Below are 26,237 nucleotides of genomic sequence, written 5' to 3'. Positions count from 1 at the left end.
TAGGTGTGAGGTGATACCTCGTTGTGGTTTTAACTTGCATTTCCCTGATTATTAGTGACGTTGAGCCTTTTTTTCATGTCTGTTGACTATTTGCATGTTGTCTTGGGAGAAATGTCTATTTGGTCCTCTGTCCATTTTTTAATTGGGTTGTTTGATTTTTTTGTGCGTTATGTTGTATAAGTTTTTAAATATATTTTGTATAGTAACCCCTTATTGGATGTATCATTTGCAAGTATTTTCTCCCATTGAGTAGGTTGTCTTTTTGTTTTGTTGATTTTTCTTTTCTGTGTAAAAACTTTTGGGTTTGATGTTAAGGATTTCATTTATATAGAACCAGCCAAGTATTTTTAAGCAGGAGATAATATGATCAGATGTGTCTGAGCATCTACACAATCTTGTAAAAGATGTGTCATATGGGATGGAGGAAGGGGAAGTTTGTGGCTACTCTGGAGGCTAGTTCCATAGTCTTAGCCAAAGGGAATGAAGGCCAAGGGGATGGGGAAAAGACTGAAATAAGGATTGAACATGAAGGGCTGGAAGGGAATATGAGAGCTGAAGTTCTGAAGCTCTATCACTAGTAAGTCAGAAATAAGATATACCAAACACCAAGTTTGAAGTGTTTGGTAGGGCACAGGAGGGAAAGTTCCATTTTAGAGCAAGTTGAATTTCTGAAGAGCTACTGATACCCAGCAGGTACAGGGTCATGCTCCTGCTCTTAAAGTAGCCATGAGGGGCCCTGCTTCCCCAGGTTACCTGATGGCTGTACGAGTTCGTGATAAACAATGATGTCTTGGGCATCATTAAGGTTGTTAACTAGAGTGGCCAGCTCTGTTCCAGTGAATTTATTGGCACCATAGACTGCTTCATTTTCCCCGTCTATCCAGTAGACACGATCCTAAAACAGAACCCCCAAATTAGCACGTACATGTAGGATTAACACAAGTCACTATCTAACTAAGGTCATTATTGTTTACTGGCAATTTAATGGAGCGAGTTTACTGAAGGCTGGTCTGCAACACTGGGATGTCAAACTGCAAGAGAAGCAAGTTCAGGTTTTTTTAAAGTGCTATACACTTTAAAAGTGCTAAAGAGGAACCAATATCTAACTTGGCCCAGGTTTTAAGTGAAAGAAGCTTCTCAAGTCATGCTCCTCTGCCCTCCCTCCTTCCCTGACGCCTGTTCTCTCTCCCCAGGGGGCCACAGTAACTCCAAGGCATGCACTTACACGTGAGGCATGTGTCTTACCTCAAATATCGTTAGTGCGAGAGGATGAGCTAGGAACTCCACAGACTTTAGCACAATCCTACGATCTTGGCCATTCAAGTCCACACTGGATAACATGTGCAACTTGGAATCCAGCCAATAGAGGCGGCTCTTTATCAGGTCTAGGCAGGAAAAGAATTTCATTGTATAGTAAAGCAGTATTGCTCTGGCTTCCATTTAAAATATGTAAGGAATCCAATATTTGACTTTCACAGTTCCGTCTCCAGCAGGGGTTCTTAATGGGATCCCACAAATCTTGTGAGGCAGCACGCCAAAGCTATACATTCATTTTGGGAAACTAAAGGAGTGACTAAGATTTTCAAAGTAACTGACTTAAGAAATGTTATTCACATAATAGAAGTTTTAAAAGAGGCTAGCATTTTGTTGTTCTCCCCTTGTGAGCCAGGAGAAAACTGTTATAAGCATGCAATTTGAGCAATGCTAAGGCACCTATGCCAGGAGGATTTAAGGTGGGAGTTTCCAAGGCCCAAATTCACTGAATTTGTATCATGTATTCGGCCCAAATAGAAAGAAAAGCTAATAATTATGGAGTGGGTAATTTAAATTCACCATTCTGTTTGTATTGCTTAGTTATTTTCATGCAAAATCACTGCTATAGAATTGTGTGCTGTAGTCCAGAATTAACTATAGACATAAATTAAAACTCTGTGAAGACTGTTGAATCGGTGGTCAATGTAGGAAGAACATACATACCAAGTGTAATTCCGTTAGGCCATTGGATATCCACTGTCACCAGTGGCCGTCTGTCAAATCCATTCATTCCTGCTTTTTCTATTTTAGCTGGTTCACCCCAGTCTGACCAGTAAACAAATCTGAGAAGAATTAAATTAGAAATAAGCCTCAGTGATTTAGAAAAAAATAAAGGTGTAGCTTAGGACAAGTGTTCAAAGAGTGAACAGAACACTCTAGGGATTGATTATGACAAACAGTAACACTTCAGGATATAAAGTGTGTTCTGCATAAACAAAAGTTAACACTAAGAATCTACAGCTCATTCACTATATTAATGTATTAAGTCAGCCAAAAGACACAAGTTATATAATTTTGTTTTTAAAAAGCCCATTCTTTCAGAGGAGTGAGATGCTTATATCTGTCAAGTTTCATAGCAAGGGTAGCTGATTGTGTGCTAGTGAGGCTGCACTGGTACAATTCTGATTACCGGAGGCTTAGCTTCCTTAGCTGTTTTTTTGGTGGTTTTTTTTTGTTGTTGTTGTTGTTGTTTAACTTAGTAACAATTTAGGAAACCTCTCAGTGGAATGTTTCTAGAGAGGTCTGTTGATTTCAACTGGACTTTCCACAACTTGCACATTTAGATGAAAGCCATGAGATAACATAGTTACCAAAATCCTCATGACTCATGCTGACACTTAGGTTTGATCACCCAGAACTAACCTGACAAACCATTCAGACAAAAATTAAAAATTGGTTGTATAGAAGCTGGGTGAGTACAAGGGTTCAGACACAAGCTTTGGTGTACGTCAAATCAGAAATGTTGTTTCCGCAATGCCAACCAGCAGGCATACTGCCCGGGGAAGCCCTGTCCTACGGGTGAGGCCCTCCTGGGGTTGCACAATCATGGTGCCATGATGTCTTGAACCACAAAATTCTTTCTTCTTTTTTTATTTTTTAAAAATTTACATATTTTTAGAGAGAGGGGGAGGGAGGGAGAAAGAGAGGGAGAGAAATATCAATGTGTGGTTGCCTCTTGCTTTGTCCCTTCTGGGGACCTTGCCTATAATCCAAGCATGTGCCCTGACTGGGAATTCAACCAGCGACTCTTTGGTTCAAAGGTCAGCACTCAATCCACTGAGCCACACCAGCCAGGGCCAAATAATTCTTTCTTGTGGGCAGCTGATATGTGTTGGTATTTCAGTTCTACTTCAGGCATGAGGAAAGCTCCTGGCCAGTGAAGACAGCATCCAAAAGGCTAGATGATGAAAAACACAGAATACAAACCCGGACAAGGGGTCCACAGCTATGGAGGCAGGCTCTCGCAAGTCAGAATTAAACAGGAACTTCCTCTTGGTTCCGTCTAGGGTAGCTACTGAAATAGTCTTAGAAGCCGCATCAGTCCAGTAGATGGTCTTGTACACCCAATCAACAGCAATGGCTGCAGGATTATAGACATTGTCGATCATTTTAACATGTCTACCAACCTTGTCATCAATTGAGGCACTGAAACAGAATAGGTCACAAGAAATTTAAGAGTTTGACACCATCAGAGCCTAGAGATTGGACTTTCTACTTACAAAATTGGCAACAATTTGGTTCTGAAAGAGCTCACCGCTCAAATTATTTAACCATGCTGCTTACTAAATACTAAATTAACAATAATGTAGGTTATCTAGTTGCTGTATGTAGTTAATATGCAAGAACCACACACTTCTAAGTGAAGCTATTTGTTTCAGTAGCCATCACCTGAATTTCTATAGTTCCCATTAAGAAAAAGCTGCACTACGATTTCTTATTATAGCAACCACAAATAATTCTCAATTAACTGTAGAGAAAGGGGAGAAAATAGGAGAAATTAAGATGTCATCTGTTATAATCTTATAGCTGTAGCCATCTTTTACTTCATAAGTAACTGCTAATTTTTAATGAGGAACTGATAGTAATTTAAAAGTTAAAGAATTAGTATTTAGATTTATTATTTCTAGCTAATTAAGATGCTAGATTAGATGAGAGAAATTCCTCCAAACCTTCCCCAAAGCCAGGTGACAATGAGTTAGGCCAAGATACCAAGAAGGGAACTGAGAGTTACCTGAAGATGGCCTTTTGGCTTAGATCAGCCCAGAACAGCTTCTGAGCAGCAATATCAGCATCGAGAGCTACCGTGTTTCTCAGCTGTTCAACTAGTTGGATATATTCTTTCCTCTCTAAGCCAATCTTTCTGATGTCCCTTCGATTTGTGAAGATAAGACTTGGCTCTTTGCCTGCAAGACACAAGTCAAGTTTATTTAGTTTTGCTGTAAGAAGGTAAGATCCTTCTAAGTTACCTCCTCTAAACAGGAGCACTTAAAAAGTGAAGCCACTGCTGACCACCTCAGGAGAACTCTTGCCTGAGTCCGTGCCCTGGGACCTGCAAGTGTTTCTCACTGTTTAAGAAGGCAGCTCTAAGGTCTCAGCATTCAACAATAGGGTGCTGATGAATAACTTACTTATTTGAATTGCACTCAAGTTCAGAAGCAGAAAGTAAGCAAACCTGGGAGGTATTCATGGTATCATGTGCGAAAGAAATTGACTGAGGCAGGAGTCTGGGGAAATGATCTTTATTTAACCTATTATACCTATTATACTGCATCATGAGCTTAGTAGTATTGCTCTCAAGTACTATTATAATTTCCTATTTAGTCTCACTGTTGTAGTTATTGGCTGTACCTTTCATAAGCACTTACTCATAAAGGTACCAGAGCAACACCAATCCAAGTCCATTTACCTACTGCCTTGCACACGCCAGTGGCAAGATCCATTTGATAGCCACGACTACATTCACACTTGTAACCGCCTTTTAAGTTGATACAAATTTGGCTGCAGATTCCTGGATTTTGGCATTCGTCAATATCTAGGAGGGAAATTAGAATTAGTCTTGCGGTTCCTACATAACTGACAGAGATACACTGTCCTTTCCCATCACCCCCAGGGCTTAGGTTCTCTTCTTTGACTCACCTCCACAGGTTTTCCTATCTATCAGTTCAAACCCAGCTGCACAGTCACATTCATAGCCTATTACTAGGTCTCTGCAGATATGGGAACATCCACCATTATTAACCAAGCATTCATTTACATCTGAAATAAAAATGTAGTTGAGTTACTTGACAGCTTATTCCAAATTGGTATTTGTCCTATTAACATTTAAAATCCAGATGCTCTGTGATAACTTATCTAGTTAGTCTAGTCAAACCTGTGATTTTTCCAAGATCTAATAATTTGTCTTATAGATATGCATCTTAGAGTGTTCTGGGGAAATAAAAGACCCCATCTCCTTGGTCAGTTGATTAAGCAGGATTTGGTCAAGTTTTTCTATTACTTATCATTTATCTTTAAGGAGGTAAATCATGAACTAGTTTGTTACTGGTTGGACTTTTAAGTCATAAAAATTTACTCTAAGTCCAACAATTGAACTTAGTTCCTTAAAAGCAGTTTAGCCAAAGGGGGTTAGTATTGAGGGTGGTAGGAGGAGGTGGATGGGGCAGGGGAGGATGGTGCGGGGGGAAGAGGAGACATCTGTGCTTGCACAACAATAAAAAAAGAAAGAAAATGATGACTGCATCAACAACAAGAACAACAACAACAAAAGTAAACTAGTTTAACCAGACATCGCACAGGTTCCAAACAGCATTAGGCACGCTACATCTAACTAACCTTCCCAACTCTGTCCCTAAGCAACCCCTTCACTTACGACATTCTTTCAGGGGCTCGTCACTCCAGTCCCTGCAGTCCTGTTCCTGGTTACATACTTTAATGATATCTATGCATTCCCCACTTCTGCACTTGAACTTTCCAGGGCCCAAGCACTGATTGACTACAAAAGGAAACACAGAAGAGTGATTTCATGAGTGGGTCTGATCAGAGCAGTCCCTTGACAAACCCACAAGAAGCAGCCTTTACCATTTTTGCAGCTGACTTCATCAGAACCATCGACACAGTCTCTAATACCGTTGCACTGCCTGCTGCCGTGGATGCAGCTACCATCCTCACACTCAAACTGGTCAGGTCGGCAGGTTCGAGAAGCTATAAGGCAGAGAACACCATGGAACAGAGCCAGCCAGACTGTCCCCAGTGGACACATGGAAGAGAACCAAACATGTCCTAGTGATAAGTGTGCTACTTACGACAGTTGACTTCGTCGCTGCCATCCTTGCAGTCAGGATCTCCATCACACCGCCACTTCTTGTGGATACACTCACCGGAGCCACACTGGATCTCACTGGCTGGGCACTTGGTGTGTATTGCTGGCTGGCGGCCACACTGCTCCAGGGATTCATCAGACTGGTCTGAGCAGTCCGCATCATCGTCACACACCCAGCTGATGGGGATGCAGGAGGAGGCGCTGCACTGGAACTCATGGGCGCCGCAGGACGGTGGGGCACAGTTGAGCTCATCGCTGCCATCATTACAGTCATCCTGGCCATTGCATACAAAATTCCGGGAGATGCAGCGGCCACTGGAGCATGTGAACTCATCAGAGCTACAAGTTATGTTGCCTATTGAAAGAGAGGATGCCCCATTGCGAGTGTATCAGGACTGGCCCTTTTATGACTTTTGTCTCAAAAATCTAACATGCAGATCTTTGATCATGAACCCTAACTTTCTAGCTTAACTTAAAAGTTAAAGTGCAATTATATCAATAGCCAAGTTTCTGGAATACTAGGAACAGTCTCACCATGTAAAAGATGCAGGGAAACTTGAATAAGAACAGAAATAAAGGACCAAGAAAAAGGTTGAAGAACAGAAATTAATTTGAGACAAGAGTTACAGTTGACTATTATAGGAGGTGATCAATAATTTAAACAGGGGATTTCATCCTGCAAGGCAGAGACTGTGTTATCTTTTAATGGACATAGTGCTTGTCAGACCAGACTGTATCATTAGCTGAGACTATCATGCATCAGGCATTCAGGCAAACATATATTCAAAATGAGCATTATGGCACTATCACCAAAAAGAAGCCATTACGTTATCCCACCATACATGGCTCCTTCTCTTTAGATCCTTCAAATGAGGATCAGGAATAACAGATCTTAAATACTTACAAGTTTTAGAAAGTCACTTCGAGGGCTAGAATCACAATCTACCAGCCAGGTACACTAATAATGATAAGCTAGTCAGAGTCAAAGATAAGCCAGTTTGTACTTTGATTTGAATTCCGGCCAAATGAATTAAGGTCACAATTTGGTGGTATTTAGGGTAGAGACTACGACTCTCTTGGGAAGCAAAGTCTAAATTTAAGAGGGAAACACTTGGCAGCCCCAGAGCTTACCAATACATAAAGCTCAATGCTAGGATTAAACACCAAAACTCATTGGACTAGGTGCAGTGGCATCAACCTCAGAAGGTAATTTCTACACACATGACTTGTTTCAACTACAAGTATCCTCAGCGCACTTGTATACCACATGTGGAGGACCGTGCTCCTGGGCAGCTGGAGTTATAGAGGCCCTATAAAACGGGCGGTAGCTTGAAAGAACATTCTAAACAATGTTTGTTCAACCTCGAGATTTTCCCAGGGCCTCACCTTTAACGTGTAGCATTTATTACACATTTTCTAAGAACAGAAGCGTGAAAGGTAGGAAAACAAAGTTGGCTTTTACAGGTAGAAACTGTGACAGAAGACCAAGGTACCACTGGTTGGGTAGAGTTTTCTTTGGGTATCTGCTAGCAGGATGTTAATTAATACTTTTGTGCCAGTTGAATTTCTGGAAAAAAGTTAAAATAGAATCTGGTTTTGCGGCTAAGAAATGCTTGTATGATATTCAAGTAATTTATATCAAAAAGAAGATCCAATGTAGACCTAGAAATGTGTTTGCTAGCCCTTCTGGTATTGAGTGAGGAGGACCCATGAATTATTGTCCTAACAGAGATAAAAGCCCACACACTTGGTGCTTCACTAAGCTACTTCTAAATGTAAGTGCCTTGAGTGACTTACCTTTTTTATTTCTATTTGTCTAGAAGAAATACCAAAGCAAGCAATGGTCAATTACCATGTGAGCTTCTTGCAGACTTTTAGGCAGTTAAGAAGGACAAGTAGTTGAGCAGAAAGTGAAGTCACTGAAAAGTGAGTCAACGTAACTGCATCTTCATGCTTAAGTTAGCTTCCCCTGCCCACCCTTCTTTGAGCACAGGGGTCTTTGGGATAAGCCACTCAACACTGATCTTCTTACCACAGTTTTCTTCATCTTCTCCACTGTCACAATCATTTTCACCATCACATCTCCACGACTCTGGGATACACTGAGTAGAATGGGCGCCACAGCTGATTTCATTTGTGCGGCATGTTCTCATATCTGTTGATGATATACAGTCTCAAAAGAGCCTCCAGACTCGTCAGTGCAAAGTCGCTGCTCCTGTGCTGCTTGGAAGTGGTACCCCTGTAACTCAGTGGCCTGGTGAAATTCGACTTACTACTTGAAGCCTGCGTAGATCCTTTGCCAGCTCCATTGCTTAGAAGCCATGCCAAGCTATGCTACCTAGCAGTACACCTGAGAGCCTTGACTGTGTTTCTCCTTCAAGGTTCTGTGGCCTGCCCAGTTCTGGCTTTTGTTTTACTTGGCATAGTTAGGTTTATTGGCTGGCCTCCTCCTTGACTGTTATTTATCTGCTGGATAGCAAGTGGCACACCCAGATATCTAATCCCAACTTCATTGAAGGCCAGTTGGTCTAACACCCATGAAGTCTTCCTTCTAGATTCCTTTACAGGCCTTCTTCACAACCTCCTTTAGAATCACATTTTGCGAAGTAGGGATATCCCGTAAGTCTTGACTTTACTGGGTTATCCTATACTAACTCTTGGGGCTGAATCTTAATGGAACCTGTCTTTACCTGTAGTAGCTCACCTGCCTTGACCAATATTCTTCTTACTCCCTTCACTTCTTGCCTAGAAAATTGATATCATGCATTTATTTTCCTTTGTTTGATTTTCTTTTGTAACCATTTTCCAGACTGAAACTTTGTTCATTATATTCCACCCTAGTGCTTCAACAGGTCTCTACTGCCTTCAATTGAATTCTAAGACTGTCTTCACCTTGACATTCAAATAAACCCAAACCATCCTCCTCTATCATCTCATAGATTTCTTCCTGAAGATCAGCCTAAGAACACTGATATATATTTGAGTAACTGAAATTACTATTAAAAACAAGTCATAATCTCTATAATTTAATAACTTAAGGTTATGAGTTTGTTAAAAATCACTATATCACCCTACTTCTAGCCACTTTACCTCTTCAGAAATAGATTTTTTTCACAACATAAGAAGCTGTGTATCCAAAAGCTCATATTTGGCCTATCAGGACCCTCACATCTTAAATTAGCTTCCAGGAGCAGAGTACCATCTGCTCAGATTCATCATTATTAAATATTTGAAATCTGTGCACCTAGTCAAGGAGTTCTTAATGAAATATGCTGGCTTTAGTCTTAAATATTCAATAGTGAAGCTACCCAAGAGAATGTCAGTCTTGTTAGACTAAGGAGAACATTCCTTAAAGGACACTGATCAACTGTTAATGACTTGACTGACTCTGGAGTCAACTAGGCTATACTTTAAGGGAGTCAGAGGAAAGTAACACCAAGTATTGGATTCAATAATACTTAGAGCTATGAGACACAGAACAGCTTGGAAAAGTTCAAGTCTAAAGCAAGTCACACTCACGGCACTGTTCTGGGCTTTCATCAGAACCATCTTCGCAGTCAGGATCCCCATCGCACTGCCATCGGCTAGGGACACACTGGCCATTGTTGCACACAAAGTCAGACTCAGCACACGTCTTCTTCACTACGAAAGTTTATTTGCTGGGTTAAAGTTGAAGTCACTTAACCCAAGAGCCCTATATTCCCATTGCGGGTAAAACTGTGGTTTGTTATGTTTTATTTGCAAATAAAGCTGGATTAATAAGCACCCAACTTCCAATATCAAGCAGAACCTTAGAAAAATCCCCACCCACCCCAGGGAAGAAAGGTGCTTATTTGAGAGACTTGCTAGATACTGAAGACAAGGTAAGACAAAAGTTTCTCACTGTCTTACAATCTAGGGATTCCTTGCATCTTGTCTATTTTATAATGTTGAGATTAAGTGATAGTTTCATTCTCTTCATGAGTGCCTTCCAACTCATTCAAGTTCTTCATTAGTTTAATAGCCAAATATTCCATCTTATGACTGGGTCATAGTATTACTGTTCTAGGGGATTATCTTAACAACACTTGGGTCCAAATAGACATAGGAGAAGCCCCAGTACTGAATACTGTCACCCCGTTACCCCCTGTAAGGTCTATTGGTGCAGAGGAGCTCACCAAATAAGAAATAGAGAAAGCCTGAGTGCAAGTACAGGAGAGGTCATGTTTAGAATGCAGGGTGGGCTAACATCAACCAGATCAAAGTGACTGAAGCTGCTATGGAAGGTGCCAATATCCATAACTGACTGCTGGAGTTAAATGAGCCTGCCAGGTATCAATTCTGCTAATAATTCTTACCAGGGCAAGCCTTTACTCCTATAATTAGGGTGACCATGCAACTTGTTGTCTTACTTAGAACCTCAGTAGAAAGGGACACTGTCAATTGTACCAGGAGGAAAAGCAAAACCCAGGACTGTCCTAAGTAAACCAGGCAGCTTGGTTACCCTACCCATGAGGAAATCAGAGGGTTAAGAAAAGTCTTAAAAAGTAGCCACATAGGCAATTCTAAGCTCATTCTTCTTAGACTATATTCTTCCTTACCCATGTACCTATACATTCTATCTGAGTTCCTAGTTTAAAACATTTTTCTCTAACAAATATTCTGTAATGGTAAGTCAACTAAAAGCTGACAATGTGCTGAAAATTTGAAAGGGACAACTTCAAGTCAGGGTACTGACTTGATACAACTCTCAGAGTTTAGAGTGTCCTAAATAAGAGGGGCCCTCTGGTTTAGCCTCTGATATTGTAAAGGGGGGAGACAGTGATTACAATCAATTTCTAGAACTCAAAATGAAGAATTACGATGATCTGAAAAGTATTATTTCTTTCCTTGAATTCTGTAGCCAAGGAAACAAGAAAGGTCACATTAGCTCTTTGATTCACACCCGTGTCTAAAAGCACTGAAATAGTGATACCCCAATGTTGATGTTTAAACGACATCCAAGGCCACGTTCTCTTGAGCATGTAGTTGGGGGAGGGGGTTCTATAGAGACAGTTGCTGTAATTAAACCTGTGATATTCCTTAGGAGTTGTAAAAGAGGAAGTAAGGAATGGTTGGTTGTAAAGAGACCACATGATTTAAAAAAGTATAAAATATTACAGGAATAGGAAAGATGGCTGTACTACAAAGTGTTTGAGCAAAAGATAAATAGAGACAAATCGTTTGAGTCCATTTCTCTCCACTCTGTGCATAAACTGGGAGGGTAATAGAAGGCTATTTGAACTGGGCCTTGAGATGGACAGAAATTTAGATGTGTCCAGGGTGAGGGGAGCTCCCAGTTACATACTTAGGGTATTTAAGTTACTGATGAATCGGGACAGCCTAATACAAATGAACGAGTTCCTGGGACCCATAGGAACACATGGCTTGTGGAATCCAAGCTCAGGTTGACTAAATATGCTAGGTGACATGCTTGAAAGAAAGAGCTTGGCTGAAACTGTAATCAAGTTCAGTATCAAGATGTTGGACAGGAAAAACAGGAAGTCGCTTTATAAGTTTCAAGTAAGTGTGTAGCTTTTCCCTTCAGAACATCTCAAAATAAGCATTCAGAGCTTCCCTGGGCACTGCTGCCACTTTCCTTCTCTGCTTTCATACCTGAGAGGCAGAGACAAATTCTGGTCGAGAAATATTTGATTTTTCCTCTTTTGTGATCTTGATTGTATACACATGTTCTTCATCGCCTCTACCAAACCCTCCTGCCATGTGGCTAGAAAAGACTATTTTAGGAAAAGCCACTGATGACCCCTAACATAATCCAGGTTAGTTTCTACTAGAAATTGACTCTAATCACTCCCCCCACCCACCCCTTTATAATATCAGAGGCTAAACCAGAGGGCCCTTCTTGTTTAGGGCACTCTAAACTCCAAGAGTTGTACCTAGTTGAAACCCCTGAGTCGAAGTGGTCCCTTTCAAATTTTCAGCACATTGTTAGCATTTAGCTGACTAACCATTACAGGGTTAGTCAGTTGGTAAAAAACTTTCCAAACATGAAAAGAATAATTATTTTCTAAGAAAAAAACAATGGGTTTTGCCAAACCAATAAGCTTAGACTAGAGGAAGAATTGCTACTTACACCAAGAGAACAGTTGACAAGAGTGGGGTCCTACTAGTGGGATATTTAGTGAGGGAATTATATTTCCTAGGTAACCCAGAAATAACATGGAACTTAATGTCTTATGGAGTAGATGAAAATCTTAAGTGTTAGAATGCAAATGATGAAAAAGAGTTGTACAGCACTATTTTTGTCTTAAGACTGGAGAGGAGTTTCTTCCCTGAGACTGTAGAAGGGACTTCCTATGCTTCCAAATTAGTTACTAATCCACAGATGGGCATGAAAACATCCATGGTATTGCTCTGAGAGCTCAAGCATAGGACAGGGAACCACAATGTTTACACCATAATATTTTAGTAAATGATGAATGAAGGAGCAGGTACCCGTACTTTGCTATGTATAATGAGCACTTTTTTGCCCAAATTTCTGAAGGAAAAATAAGGATGCACATTATACATGGTAGTACTAAACCATGGATGTACATTATACACGGAAAAATACGGTGATGGCATAACAAGATGGCAGTTGATGAAATCTACATTAAGATATTCTTCTGTGTTTCTAGTTTGTATAGTGAGCGGACAGCCCTACATAACATGTTTTAAAAGGCAAAAATGACAAAGTTCTCAGCGGCATTCACACACACCTTTGCTTCAGGATTTTTACAACGTAGAACAAAGGGTCATAAACTCCAGCATTCATTCAAGGTACCTACATGAGAACATGCAATTCTCAGCTGCTCTGACTTGACATGAGCTTACACTGACTGCATAAGCAGGCATTCCTCACAATGATCTTTTGACAGATGCTGATCAATGGGTACTATGGTGTATCCCCATTATCTTGGGAGAGATGTCTTCCACTCTGTTTAATGCTTTAGAACTAGTGTCTATTGTAGGCAGAGAATTAAAAAAAGAATTCTTATCTGATCTTTGATCTGTGCTGGCTTGTGGTTTCTGTGCCAGGAGTTAATTAACTCCCTGAAACGTTAGGCGATTTATTTACTGTTCATGGTTTTCTCTTGGGGGTTGGGGGATCAAAGCCATTTGAAAATTTAAAAAAGAAAGTCTGTTCTAAGCAGTTTCCTTCTGTCTGCCTCCACTTCTGGTCCTCCTCTCCCTTCTCCTAGCTGCATATACCAAATGTTTGCCTGATCTGAGATAGATCAGTTCCTGCCATTTGAAAGGAACTCCTGTTCTCAAGTTGATAACCCCACGTCAAACATTCAATTATATTCCTCTAGACCAGAGAGTATAGAATCTTTGGACTCTGGTTCAAAGGAAGTCTTAGGAGTAGATTCTATTTCAGAATCTTGACACATTTGTAGAAGATAAGATAACATCATTACTTGCCAATAAAATGCATAGGTCTAGTGAGGTGACAAGTGAGACTGTCAAACTCTTTACTCACCACAGTTCTTTTCATCACTGCCATCGGCACAGTCTTCGTCCCCATCACATTTCCACAGCAGCGTGATACAGCGGCCATTTGTGCACTGGAATTGGGATAGTTCACATTTGGCTTTTCTTCCTAAAATCAGGAGGGAACACTTAGCTAAGTCTGGGCTAGAAGGGCAATAATTAGAGATGCACGTTTACATAAAACCATGGGATAGGGGTCCTCTGAGAGAGTCAGCTGCAGACTCTGCAGGCTCACGCATTCTAGGGGGCAGAGTTGGATGGGTCTTGGGGCAGGGATTGGCCGTAATTGAGCTCTTGGCTGGGCACACACAGTCTGAGTAAGACTAGATTTCCCAGCCTTTCTCATGGCAAGGAATAGCCATGGGAATAAATTCTGGCTAATGCAGTGTAAGCAGGATTGGTAGATAAAACTTCTAATAAATATCCTCAAAGGGACAGGAGGTCCATTTTCCTTCCCTTTCTTTCTTTCTGGTCCCTGAAAATTGGGCATGGTGGCGGGAACAGTGATCTCAGGCCAGTGCGGCCACAGCATGGTAGGAGGAGCCTAGGTCGCCCAGAGAACACGGGGGCATTTCCATCTGCCTCCGGACTTGTTTCTTTCATTTGTTTAAAAGTCACCTGTGTGGCTATAATCACAAAGCTAAACTCTAATATTTTAATGGCATTTGTGGTCCACATTCCATACTGTTATTCATAAATGATATTCCTCTTACGAGCAAAGTGAAGGGGATTTAGAAGGAGCAGCAAGCAGAGGGGAGACATAAAGGTTTAATACCATTGTTCCTCATCTTAGAACTTGAGGTCTGATGGCAAAAAGACATGTTTACAAAATGGCTCCAAGATAAGATAAAACATATCAAGAAGTTACAGTTGAGAGGCAAATGGAGATCATTTTTAATTTAGTGGTGGGAGGAGAGCAAAGTAAGGTAAAGCCACCGACTTGGATTCTATTTCTCTGAACCTCAGTTTTCTTATGCTCAATGTGTGGATATTTAACTCACATAATCATATGAACTAATTCTTGTAAGTAGGGCACTTAGGGTTTGGTTTTTTTGTTTTGTTTTTGGTTTTTTTGCCTGTCTCAGGACAGTTAACATCCAGGTGTTTCCTATCATTAGTTGGTCTTCCCTTCTGGAGAATATGATCTCTTTGCAATAAAAGGCAAAGATTTGCTTGCTTCATGCAAATATACTGCAAATATTTGAAAAACCCAAAGGAGCCATATAGTTCATGCAGATTACTCAGGGAGGGAGACCTTCCAAGCAGAGAGCCTTCTGATTTCCTGCCACCTTTCAGCATCTGCAGCTGTGATATGCTGGCAGAAGGACAGATGCTACAGTGACAAGCACAGACTAGAACTCTTGTGTTATGTACACAATACTCTAGTTGGTCCCTCTACTCTCAGCTACTCTTGTCTGTCTGGGAGGATTCTATGCTTTGTGGCAAATTCACAGAGAGACTAAAATTTGGTCCAAGTCAAGTTTACCATATGGGTGTGGTTATCTTCTTAGGTACCCAATGCATTCGTTTAAAAACTGCATGAAACCCATATGTATATCACTCTGCTCCCAAGAGTCTAATTAAGCTACGACCCAAGCACAAAGCAGTATGAATTGACAGTATTTCCTACATACATTTCATACTATTCATTCATTCCACAAATACTTTATTGGGTATAAGATACTAGGGATTTGGAAAGAAAAACAGCGGAGGGTAGAGGTTGCTGTCAGGAAGCATCACCTGCTAGTTTTTATACTGCTAACCAAATACGAAGGACTTGACTGCCTCCCAACTTCCCCCCATCATCGGTCTGGTCTCTACAAATTCTCTATATGCTCAATGCTGGGGCCCTGTTCTAGGGGCCACTGGCTGTGGTTCATTATCACCACTACATCTGTGGGCTGTGGAAGTGATAAGAATCTACTCTGAGTACTTTTTCTACTTTATTTGAAAAATAGAAAAAGAATAATTCATAGTCAGAGTACATAGATATAAATATATCCCAATACTTGTAAAGAACAGTCAGGTTATCGTTAGGTTACTATGCACACTGAAAGGCTCTGAATTTTTTAAGGGTTTTATTTACCAAAGGTTCAGTCAAAGTGAGACAAAAACACTGATGTTGATATCTACACTGTCAAAATGGTAACCATATAACCAGACTTGGACAGATGTCAAATGATGGTATTCCACTTCAGGGTTAGGTACCTGGGAAATCTCCTTAAAAATGAGTAACAGGAAGCTACATGTTTTATAGACACTCAAACTGTCCTGGGATTAAATACAGACACATAATATCCTAAGGGTGATGTTTAGTCCACTATCCCCTTAAGGAGGGTCTCTGAATGTAGCTGTAACATACAAGCTATCAACAGTATCGAATGATATTAAAATTCCAGCAATGGTGCTTCAAGTGTCGATCTTGAGTGGGTGGGCTCAGGACAGAAATAAACATTTTCTTAGTGTTTATTCCAATAGCCTAAGATGAAAAGTTCTTAGTTCTTAAGTTCTACCTTTTCTTATCCGCGATGTTTCCCCTTCACCTCAGGCTTCTGCCTGACTGTCATAAAGCTGTGTTTTACCATGACACACACAACTCTCCATTAAGAAGGAGGGACATAGTGTTAGACGTACAGTATGCTCCTAAATGTCGCCCTGCTGGTTTAAAAAAGGAGCAAAATGGGATGGAGGTGGGTAAGGCTGGAGAGCTTTATAAAGGGCCCTTTAGAGAGTGAGGCAAGTAAAGACCTTAGGCTTATGGCCATGTCGCCTTGTTTCCTAAGTACTTTGTTTCCAGAGGTTGTTACTGGGCAGAAGGCGTTCCCTGGTTCTGTTGACTCCCAGCATCATGCAGAGCGGCAGAGCTCAGACACGAAATCCCACACTGGCCTCAGCCACCGGACTGCAACTGTGCATTTTCTGTCCAAGTTTCAAAAACACTTTACCCTTAGGCCTCGCGTGTTCAACTGGGAACAGGAGAACTGAAAGCACCACACGAGTTAAGAAGCTTTTGGTTTCCAAAGCTTTAGGGATTACAGGCTTGTGGACCTGTAGTCTATTTCCACCCATGGCAGTTAAATCTCAAGTTCAGTGTTGAGCTTGACATCATCTGTACCTGAGGTCCTTTTCATTCTTAGGTTCAGCTAAAGCCAATGATGCCACAAAAAGTAACCTGAGAAGTACACTCTACAGGGTGGGGCAAAAGTAGGTTTACAGTTGTGAGTATGTGAAACACAGTTTATACTTGTCTTATTATTTATTATTATATTATTTTCCATACAAACAACTGCAACCCTCCTTTTGCCCCACCTTGTGTAGTCTAGAGTCTATCCTACCCTGAAAGGTGAAAAGTTGAAGTAAATATGATTTTTAGTGGGTCTCATAGGGTTTCCCAGGGATGCCTGAGAACCAAAGGGGCAGCTGAAGTGGAAGGAAAGGCGTGATAGTGGGCACCTGGGCATCCACCTCTGTTTGAAGCAGGAAGGCTTACTTTTGACCTGAAGTTATATGTCAGAATTTGAAAAGGGTTCTATTGCTTCAAGAAACCGAACTGTTGGGCTGGATCTAGATTTCCTTTTAGCTCTGGCACTTAGAATGAATACCCTACCCCTTGGGGTCAGGGGGTGGTATATCCACTTGTACCCAGTCACACATGCGGCTGTTTAAATATGTAATGAATGAAGGCCGAGAAATGTGGAGGATTACTCGCTTATACTGTCACTTACACAGACGGAATCAGACTACGCAAACTTACTTCAAGGCGCCCATATCCCAGGAGCCTTGCTTACCTAAATAGTTAACGTTGCTACCCAGACATGTTGGCAGATCGCTGGCTCCAAGAAACTCAGGGTTTTTAATGCAAATAGAAGTCAGCCTGCCGTTGTCTAATTGTCCCTGCAAGGGTTACATGGAAGAACAATATGTAAGCTTTAGTGAAAACTGCATAGACCTTACAATAAATACCAAGCCTCCACAGTGGACTACGAATCTCCCTGGAGGGCACCGAGTGGCACCTTTTCAGGAGTGGCCAATAAGGATGCCTGGAATACAGAGATGTGTCTGAGTATCAGGCACAGATGTGAACTTCAGGCTACTCAGAGGGGCTCACGCTGCCACGCCGCTGGGACTAGCAGGGCCAAGTATTCAAATCTCTCACACCCCTCCTCACAGCTTGAGCATGTGGGTATTATCAGCTACTGCAATTTCTTCAGTCCATTTGTTTTGGCACTTCTGGGGCTGCCAAGGGCATTTATTTTTAGTAGGACTCACTTCTGCTTGGCACTTTAATGCCAATCTTTCTATTCATAGGTGAACACTTACTTTTAGACAAGCAGATATCCTAGTCAGCAAAGTTTTCCAACAGGGAAGGTTAGTGAGAGGAACTAAGCTATAGGGCCTGACTGAACAGAGTCAGTCTCTGAAGCACAGGTGAGAGTCAAGTAAAAACTATTGTATACTGAAAGAAGTGAATCTTACAATTCAATTGCCAAATAGTTTTTCCATTTACATCAAATTGAGATGACCTTAGGAATCACAAACCAATAACTTAATTTCTTTTATTTGTTAGCCAAACACTGCAAGATTTCAGTCTCTTAATTCACTTACTTCTCAATCCTACATGGTCACTACTACTATTCCCCTTTTATATATCAGGAAACCTGTTCAAAGAAGGGAGTAAAGTTCTTGCCTAAGATGCCTCTGGGAAGAACTAGAATTTGAACCTGAGCAGTTGGGCTCCAAATACTGTGTTGCTAAGCATGCATACAAACTAGAGCACCTGACTCAGGACTACGCCCTTCTAGAATATTCTGTTGATTTATAATTTGGGCAGTAGAGTCAATTTAAATTAATCCAGGATTAGGTAGTTTTTTATTTGTCATAATGACACAATCCTAACACAACATTGTTACTGAGATAGAGCCCTTTCTCCTGTCCCTATTTTAATTTTTAAAAATGCTGCTAGAGTATTTTCAGTGGGTCTTTTCCTAGAAGGACTAAGTGCTTGGCGTTCTTATCTAGGGCATTTGGTCAAGTCAGAGCCTGATGTCCTTTGGAAGTTATTTGATTTTCTGCGGGTGGTCCTCGAGCTCTCACTTGCAGCAGAATCCCCTGGAGGGCTTATACAACACAATGCTGGGCCCCACCCCCAAGAGATTCTGATGTAGTGGGTCTAGGGTGGGGTCCCCGATTGCATTTGTAATAAATTCCCAGATGATGCTGTCACTGCTGGCCCCTGACTACACATTGAAACCACTGCAGGAAGGTTAGGAGGCTAAGATTCTACCTACTGTGAAAGTGACTATTTCACGTTTAGGGTTGGGAGATATAGCGCTTGACCCCATAAGCCCTCCTGCCCATCACTGGATGGGTATCGGTGTACATTAGGGTGACAATAAAGCCTTTGTGCCCGTTAGGCAGGACAAATGTATCTTGATGCCTTAACCAGCATGCACTGTAAAGAGGTTCTTCTAAAATCTGTCTTCCCCTCTCAGGTGTCCCATCACTGGTTGGCCCCATCACTTACTCTAAATCAGCAGTCCAAACATGAGCCCAGATTCTCCTCCCCTGACATTTTGCCATCAAGCCCTGGCCTGTCCAAGCCCTTATCTTTCACTTGATCTAAATTTGTCTCCTGTCTGTCACCCAAAGGCCGCCACATTCTGTATCCAAATCAAGGTGGTGATTCATGCAACCCAGAATGGCCCGAAGGATGGTATCACTTCCAGGCTTCCCACTGGCTCTAGAATTGAGTCCAATTCACTACCTATTCCTCCCAACTTTTCCCTATTAGTTACCACCTGCCATCTGCTCAAGCTACACCAAGAGGCCCCAGTCACTTCCCCAGGCCTGAGCCCCCACTGTTGCTTCGTCTTGATTTGCTCTTGTTACACCTGTTCCTTATCTACCGGGAATGGGCTCAGAAATCACCCCTTAAAGGAGGCCCTCGATTTCTTTCTTAACAAGTTAGGTGTGGTCTGGCTGCTTTTCCATCGTCTCCTGTGCCTGTCATATACCTGTCATGTACTGACATGCTCTTGTGTACCTGCTCCCATCTCTACAAATGGATTTTCCCCAACGTGGGGCCTGGAATTTATCTTTTTAATTTTGGACCTGCTGTTTGCCATCTACAGATTCTTTTGGCAGCAGTGAGCATTAATGGATGCATTAGTTTATTTGTTAGTTCATTAATATGGCTGGTCTATAGACTCTTCCCAAGCATTCTTTCTGTCTTTTCTGAACTTGAAACCGAGTGTGACCAGTTGTCACTAACTAGGGTACTTTGATAGAATCTAGGTTACAAAGGCTACTGCTCCCTATGCCAATGAGGGTATTTTCCCCTTATCTTTGTGACACTTTAGCATTTAAATGTGTGCTTTTCCACATTTATCTGTCAGAATTAGTGTGTCAGTATGGGTGTGTCTCCATCCCATTCCCATGTGAGGAGAGAGGTTTGACATACAGGGCGAGTTAGCAGTGGCTGACTGGTAAAGTTAGAAATTTGATGCAGGGAACCCGGATTTTACCTCAGAGTGTTCTTTGGTAATGTCTGCAGCAATTTGAATCAAATCACCTTCGTAAGATCATCTGCAGAGATGGAAGAGATTCTGGCTTTGTCACATCAGAGTCTAAGTTCTTGGTGATTCGAGGCGGGGGTGGACTTTGCGAGCGGTAACCAGGTGTCACATGGGAACTCCAGCAATCCTCAGCTGCTGTCAGCCTCTTTTAGGGTTAAGCCTTAAGCACTGGATCTGTTCATTCCCATCCAGTGCTTCTCTTCCAGGCTGCCTTTGGATCACTGATTTCCTGGGTTGACTTCCTCACTAGAGTAAATGCCAGGAAGGAAGGGACCAGCCACCTGGTCACAGTGTCCCCATTCCTGTGCCATATGCCATATGGTAGGTGCTCATACTCTGGTTTCCCTTCAGATCATATAAATCTTTCACTTTTTACCATATGGTAGGTGCTCAGTAGATAGAGGTAGAGTGGGTTCAAGTGGCTGTACAAAGGAGGTCGGCACCAGTCAACCACCTACTTAGTGATCCTACAGATCAGTTAATAACTCAGATCTTGGGAAGGCTTTTAAGGACAACTGAATATCAGAGATAGTTTATAAAATAGAAACTCTATTTAGTCATAGTATTTGGGGGCAGTATTACATGATAGCACATAACATTAGTTTCAAATGTTGTATTTAAGAAACATAGTAAGTCGGAACACATGACATAATTTGTACATGTTTTCTTTTGCCTAAGTGTTATCACCTCCCATGCTTGGCGGCTTGCGAGCCCCACCCCATCCCCCACTGCCAACATCACCTCTACATATATAAAGGCTACTGGCCAGCAGGGCCAACTACATGACCCGAGTTGGTCACAAGATTTACCAGTCTAGCCAGTGGCGCCATCTTATAGTTTCTGGCTCCAAAATTATCCCTTAAATATAAGGCCATGAATACCCTCTCCACCCTCTACTCCATCCACCCATGTAGCATCTCAGAGATAAGAAGTGGCAAAGGATTCCTAAGCAGACATGAACTCACTTTTTAGTAGAACCTGTACTTACTCTCTCAACACCCAGCAGGCATCCTCTTGCTTAATTTAGAGTCCAAAATAGCCCTCAGGCCCAAGCTTTCCTAGGAAATTTCATGTGAAGGGAAAAGTACGCTGACTTTAAGGTACCACCCGCCATCTTATTTAGCTACTGCAGTGCATCTAGTGGATCTAATAGGTGGTATTAGTGATGTCTAGAATTTTTATTGCAAGCCAACAGAAGAGCTTAGGAAAGAGACACTGACTCAAACTGAAAAATGCACAGAGTGAAATAGAGATGATTTTTACTTAGAAAGCCAGATTCTGCTAGAGCCAGGTCTGCCTTAAAGTCCTCTGAAAGCTATCCTCTGATTTCCTAGATAAAAACACTTCAGCTGGACAAAGAAATTGTTCCTGGACCACTTACTTCTGCTCAACAGGTACATCACCTCTGCAGAAGGTATTCGTGGAGTCTTCGCCTTGAATGTAGTTCCCATGCCATGGCTTAGGTACTCTCAGGAGATTAACTTAAAGTAGAAGGGAACATCCTAAGCAATTCTGAGGCTATCAGCTAACCATCTGGAGAACAGCTGTATTAGCCTAACCCTGAAGCTCTCTTAAGGCAGGTGCGTTTATCATAAGCATCATCACAGACCTTATCATCGCCCTCTGAGGCATGTAATTTCTTATAGGCTAGTATGTGAAGGTGGCTTTTCAAAGGAAGGTTAGCATCCAAAGGAAATTTAATTATGACTCAAAGCTCATATAGGAGACTGCCTACACTTGATCACTATTCTGTCTATTGAAAAGGACAGCTTTAGTCACATTCTGTGAGAAATAGAAAATGGTCTAGATATTTAATGAGTTATCTCTATGTTGTGCTCTGAGTCTTCTGGTCTTTGGATCAAAACCTGAAGCCATATGGCTGGGAGCTATCTGTTCCCTTGATCTTATGGCCATGTTCTACTCTAGGAGTTCTTGTTACGTCTTATCAATTTGAGACTCCTCCTGAAACAGAGGGGGCTTGTGACTGCTTTTCATCTTTTTGAGAATTATAAAAACTACTCCAATGAAACTGAGTTTATGGTTATCCAATTTTATAAAAAGCAGAAACACTTCAAACAGGCCTTCACTTCTTTTGAGCATGGATGTTGCCATAATTAAAATATGCATTGTTATTGTACTAAAGTCTTAACATTTGGCAGCTCTACAGAACTTGGCCATTGTATGTGATTTAGGTATCAGGGGAGTCAAGCAATAAAAACAAAGAATCAAAATGACACAGGACAGGTGCATAGTTAAATGTTCCATGAAGTGGCCCACAGGGTGATTTAGGGAACAAAGCTGCTCCAGGCTTCAAGAAGGTGTCACTGCCAATGAGGGCTTGCCTGGTGTCCCTCCTTAAAAGAGCACTGCTTGCATGCTTATTCTTTGGCCTCGATGAGAATTACAAGCATTGCCACACCTTCCCTTGGTGCTACAAGATGAGCCAGGTTGATTTTCCCCCTTGCCCTCCAGCCTCCCAGCCCTGCAGGTCTGTTAGTCCTGCCATTTGACCAACCCACCCCTGCAATAAGAAAAGTCCTGTGTACTGTTCTGCTAGTTCTTAGCCGTATCGGAACAGCTCTCACAAAACCTTTGTTCTTCTAGGCTCTGGCCTTAACAAATATATGGTACCCCAGATCCTAATCTTGACTACCTGGGCTGGAGGAAAAGGTCCTGGAACTCAAGGATTTTTGCAATCGGGTATACTACACTACTGAATTTGAACTTCCCTTGTTAGCCTGCTTTAAGTTCCTTGCCAGGGTCTTAGAGCACACCTCCCCGTTCTAGAGTATTTTAGAAGAGGACCATGAGTGTCGAAGAACAGGGCGCCAAAGTCAGCCTACATGCCCTGGGCCTTTGAACTTCAGACGCGGGCCAGTCTGGGTTGCCTTGGGGCCAATGCCTGTCAGAGCAGACCCCAATTCCCTCCCGTTCAGGATTGCCTCCTTTCCTTTGAAGAATTTAAGTCTTGCATGGGCTTCTGTTTCCATTGTTCATGACATGTCACATATTTCATAAGTGACTTAGGGGAGCAAAGGATCCTCACCTACCTAATTCTGGGTGCACATATGACTTCAACTATTTTCAACAGTTTAGGTACATTTCCTGAAAATCTATAGGATGGAGTTAACCTCCAATGTAAAGCTATGTGTTAAATTAAAAAGAATTACATGCAGCAAGGAGAACATGCAGTAACAGTGAATATTTTCTCCTACCTTCCTGGACAGTTATCAGTAAGTTCTAGTATAGATTAGTCTTTCGAAATGGTGTGAAAAGTATAATGCAAGTCATGGCACTATTCTGAAAAAATCGTTTAATAAGTTAGTACTGCCCATTCATTAATGGCTAGTGTTGGAGTCTGGAAACTTGGAAGCAGGGCTTTTCCAAGCTCTAGGGCTTGTTACACATCAGAGGCCCTCTTCAGGACACTCTCGCTGGTTAGGAGGAATCCTGGCAGGAGAAAGCGTTTGAGAGAACAGTCGGTCTCAGCCTGTCGGGTCTTTTACATTCCCTTGAAGATAACACTTCTTAGGCTGCTGCGAAGCCATGTGACCAGCCTAAACGTGACCCAGCGACCAGCCAATAGCAGAGGGTAGGCAAGTCCGTCCCAGCTTCACAAACAGAGCCAAAGGGCAGGGGGCATTCACGGAGACTTAAAACCACTAAGTATTGCCAGAGAGGCTGCTTGACCACAGACTTTAAAGTTCGCTCTCACTTCAGGGGACACGTGACTGCAGGCAGGCGGGCCTCCTAAACCACCAGGCAACTAGGAGCTAGGGACTCTGAAATGGGTACTTAGGACAGGGGCAGGTTTCTGTTCTAACTCCCCTGGAGCTGGTGAGCAAGCCCCTCCTTGTGTCCTGTCAAGATCACTTCAGGAACCTGCCAGGGTCCTGATCGAATCCGTGTAGAGGGGCTTCCTGTCTGTTGCCCAGGAAAGTTGTGCGGCCCCAAGTGGGAGAGTGGCTGAGGACAGGGGCTCCCGGGCACAGTGCGGCAGACCCTGGCAACTCGACAGGAGCCACCACCGCCCTCCCAACAAGCCACTACCACACACCACACACCACACACCAGCTCTCGACTCCCTTTGATCTATTGTTTAAAATGAAGGCTAATTACAGTCACTAGATTAGGACTCAATTCCTCTCGAGGAAATCTCACCGGAACAAGGATCAGCAAACTAACCTGATTAAGTCTTTGTTCCACTCCCCTCCCCCGTTCAGCTATAGGGAAGACCCACAAGGTTTACAAATACTGCGGGAGAGGTGCGAAGGGGAGACAGGAGAGACACCTAGAGAGGAGTCCTATTTCAAGCCTCTCTCGTCCTCTAACCCGAACTCCAGAGAGATAGCCCAGCAGCGCCAAGGGAGGCACAGGCTGCGCACTTCTCGCAGCTCCGCGGAGACTACCAGCTGCCGCCCACCAAACGAGCACCCCCCCACCCCCGCCCCCGCCCCCGCTCACCGGGGCCACGGTGGGGGGGGGGTGGTTCACAGCACCCAGCACCCTGCATCCGGCATCCCACGCCCGCGTCCCTGAAAACGCCTAGCCTCACCCACGGCCTGCTACCACCCTCCCTGAAGTCCGAGGAGCACGCCCCGGGCTGCCGCGCACGTCTCCGCCCGGCCCTCTGCCTCTTTTCTAACACTCCGCCTGGCAGGGGAGACAGAACCATTGTTCAATGGCTTAGAAGCCCACATTCCCCAGCCTCTGTCACGCGAGGTGAAAAACGAGGCAACGCGTGGCTCTGGGGGAGGGAGTGTAAGGGAATGAAGACTACTTCAGGCAAGGCTTTAGGACACCCCAAACCCCACCGTCCCCCAAGCCCGGCTCCCTGTGGACGCGACGCTGACAGCTCAGAGGCGCCACCAGGGTGGGGAGGGAAAGAGGGCGAGGAGAGCAGAGAGGCGCCTCCTAGGAGGGGGTGGGCAAAAGGAGACCCGCGCCTTGGGGACCCCAGGCGCCCCGGCTAGGTCTGGGCAGCCCGCGGAGGGGCGCGTCCTCACTCACCTGCTCCGGTGGCGTCGCTCTCCCCCGGCAGCGAACACAGGGCGAGCAGCAGCCAGAGCGCCCAGCGCGCGGACGTGCCCATGGTGCCCGGCTGGATGGTGCCGCCGCACAACAAGTTACCAGCCTTTCCGAAAGGAGGAAGGAGGTGGGGGCAGGGGGAGAGGAGGGGGGAGGAGGAGGGGAAGGAGAAGGGGGGAAAGGGAGCGGGGAAGTAGAGGACACCCCCTCTCTTACAACTTGCACAATCCCCACCCCACCTGCCAGCCCACTCACCCACCCACCCACCCGCCCACCCACCTCCCCGGGCTGCAGCAGCCGTGCAAGCCGAGCCTGTGGACAGAAAATAATGCAGGCGCTGCAGAAGAGGGGAGGGCAAAGGAGGGGAGGGTACGGGAGAGGAGGGCAGAGAGAGAGCGGGGGTGGGGAGTCGAGAACCGAGAAGAAGACAGAAGAGATAGGGGCCAGCAGGAAGCACCGACACGGGCAGCGGCTGGAAGAGCGAGTGAGGAGCGAGGAGGGGTCAGGAGGGGGAGTGGTCAGCGGGCGGCTGGGCGAGGGGAGCGGCGGTTTCAGCCCCCTCTCTCATGGACGCACTCCTCATAAGCTCGGGACAGCCAGGTGCCTGCGACGGGGGTGTGTGAGTGTGTGCGCGCCAGCGTGAGCGTGAGGGCGTGAGTGGCCGTGGCGCTGCTGCCGCCACCCGGACTGCTCCTGGGGCCGGCTGCTCCGAGCGTCTGCCGGGCGCTCACGGGGGCCCGGGGCGGCCTCTGGTTGGCTCACGCGCAGCCCTTGCCTCCAATCCTCGGTGCCTGCCCTAATTTCCTGATCCAGGGAACCTGCCGCCGCAGGAGCTGTGCGCTCCCTACAGTCCTTACTGTACCCTCCCGGCAGCCGCCGCCAACAGTAAATGCAGCCGCGGCAGCAGCAGCAGTTAGCGCTGATGCAACTATTGCTATTATTGCCACCGCCTTCCCACTAACAGGGCTTGCAGCCCCGGGAGGGGACTT

The 26,237-nt window shown here is 43.8% G+C and overlaps 1 protein-coding gene across 2 annotated transcripts in view; it reads right to left on the bottom strand.

Annotated features, from left to right (window-relative positions):
• VLDLR (very low density lipoprotein receptor) overlaps positions 1-25,877 on the bottom strand; it is a 32,187-nt gene extending 6,310 nt beyond the window's left edge. For both annotated transcript variants that reach the window (XM_054583069.1, XM_054583070.1), the window contains exons 1-15: positions 25,825-25,877; positions 25,231-25,354; positions 13,635-13,754; positions 9,653-9,775; positions 8,166-8,288; positions 6,117-6,488; positions 5,893-6,015; positions 5,684-5,806; positions 4,951-5,070; positions 4,721-4,846; positions 4,046-4,217; positions 3,241-3,459; positions 1,978-2,096; positions 1,246-1,385; positions 754-895 (exon numbers count right to left, since the gene is read on the bottom strand). In XM_054583069.1, the coding sequence (XP_054439044.1) occupies positions 754-895; positions 1,246-1,385; positions 1,978-2,096; positions 3,241-3,459; positions 4,046-4,217; positions 4,721-4,846; positions 4,951-5,070; positions 5,684-5,806; positions 5,893-6,015; positions 6,117-6,488; positions 8,166-8,288; positions 9,653-9,775; positions 13,635-13,754; positions 25,231-25,312 (2,104 nt within the window). In that variant the 5' untranslated portion in view covers positions 25,313-25,354; positions 25,825-25,877. The remainder of the gene's footprint in view (positions 1-753; positions 896-1,245; positions 1,386-1,977; positions 2,097-3,240; positions 3,460-4,045; positions 4,218-4,720; positions 4,847-4,950; positions 5,071-5,683; positions 5,807-5,892; positions 6,016-6,116; positions 6,489-8,165; positions 8,289-9,652; positions 9,776-13,634; positions 13,755-25,230; positions 25,355-25,824) is intronic.
• Positions 25,878-26,237: the final 360 nt, after the last annotated feature.

This window comes from Pteronotus mesoamericanus, unplaced genomic scaffold (genome assembly GCF_021234165.1).
Source record: "Pteronotus mesoamericanus isolate MK-2021 breed Mesoamerican mustached bat unplaced genomic scaffold, CSHL_Meso_final contig_73, whole genome shotgun sequence".
Taxonomy (NCBI): domain Eukaryota; kingdom Metazoa; phylum Chordata; class Mammalia; order Chiroptera; family Mormoopidae; genus Pteronotus; species Pteronotus mesoamericanus.
Note: the sequence above shows the minus strand (reverse complement) of the source record. Positions and strands in the feature narration are given on the sequence as shown.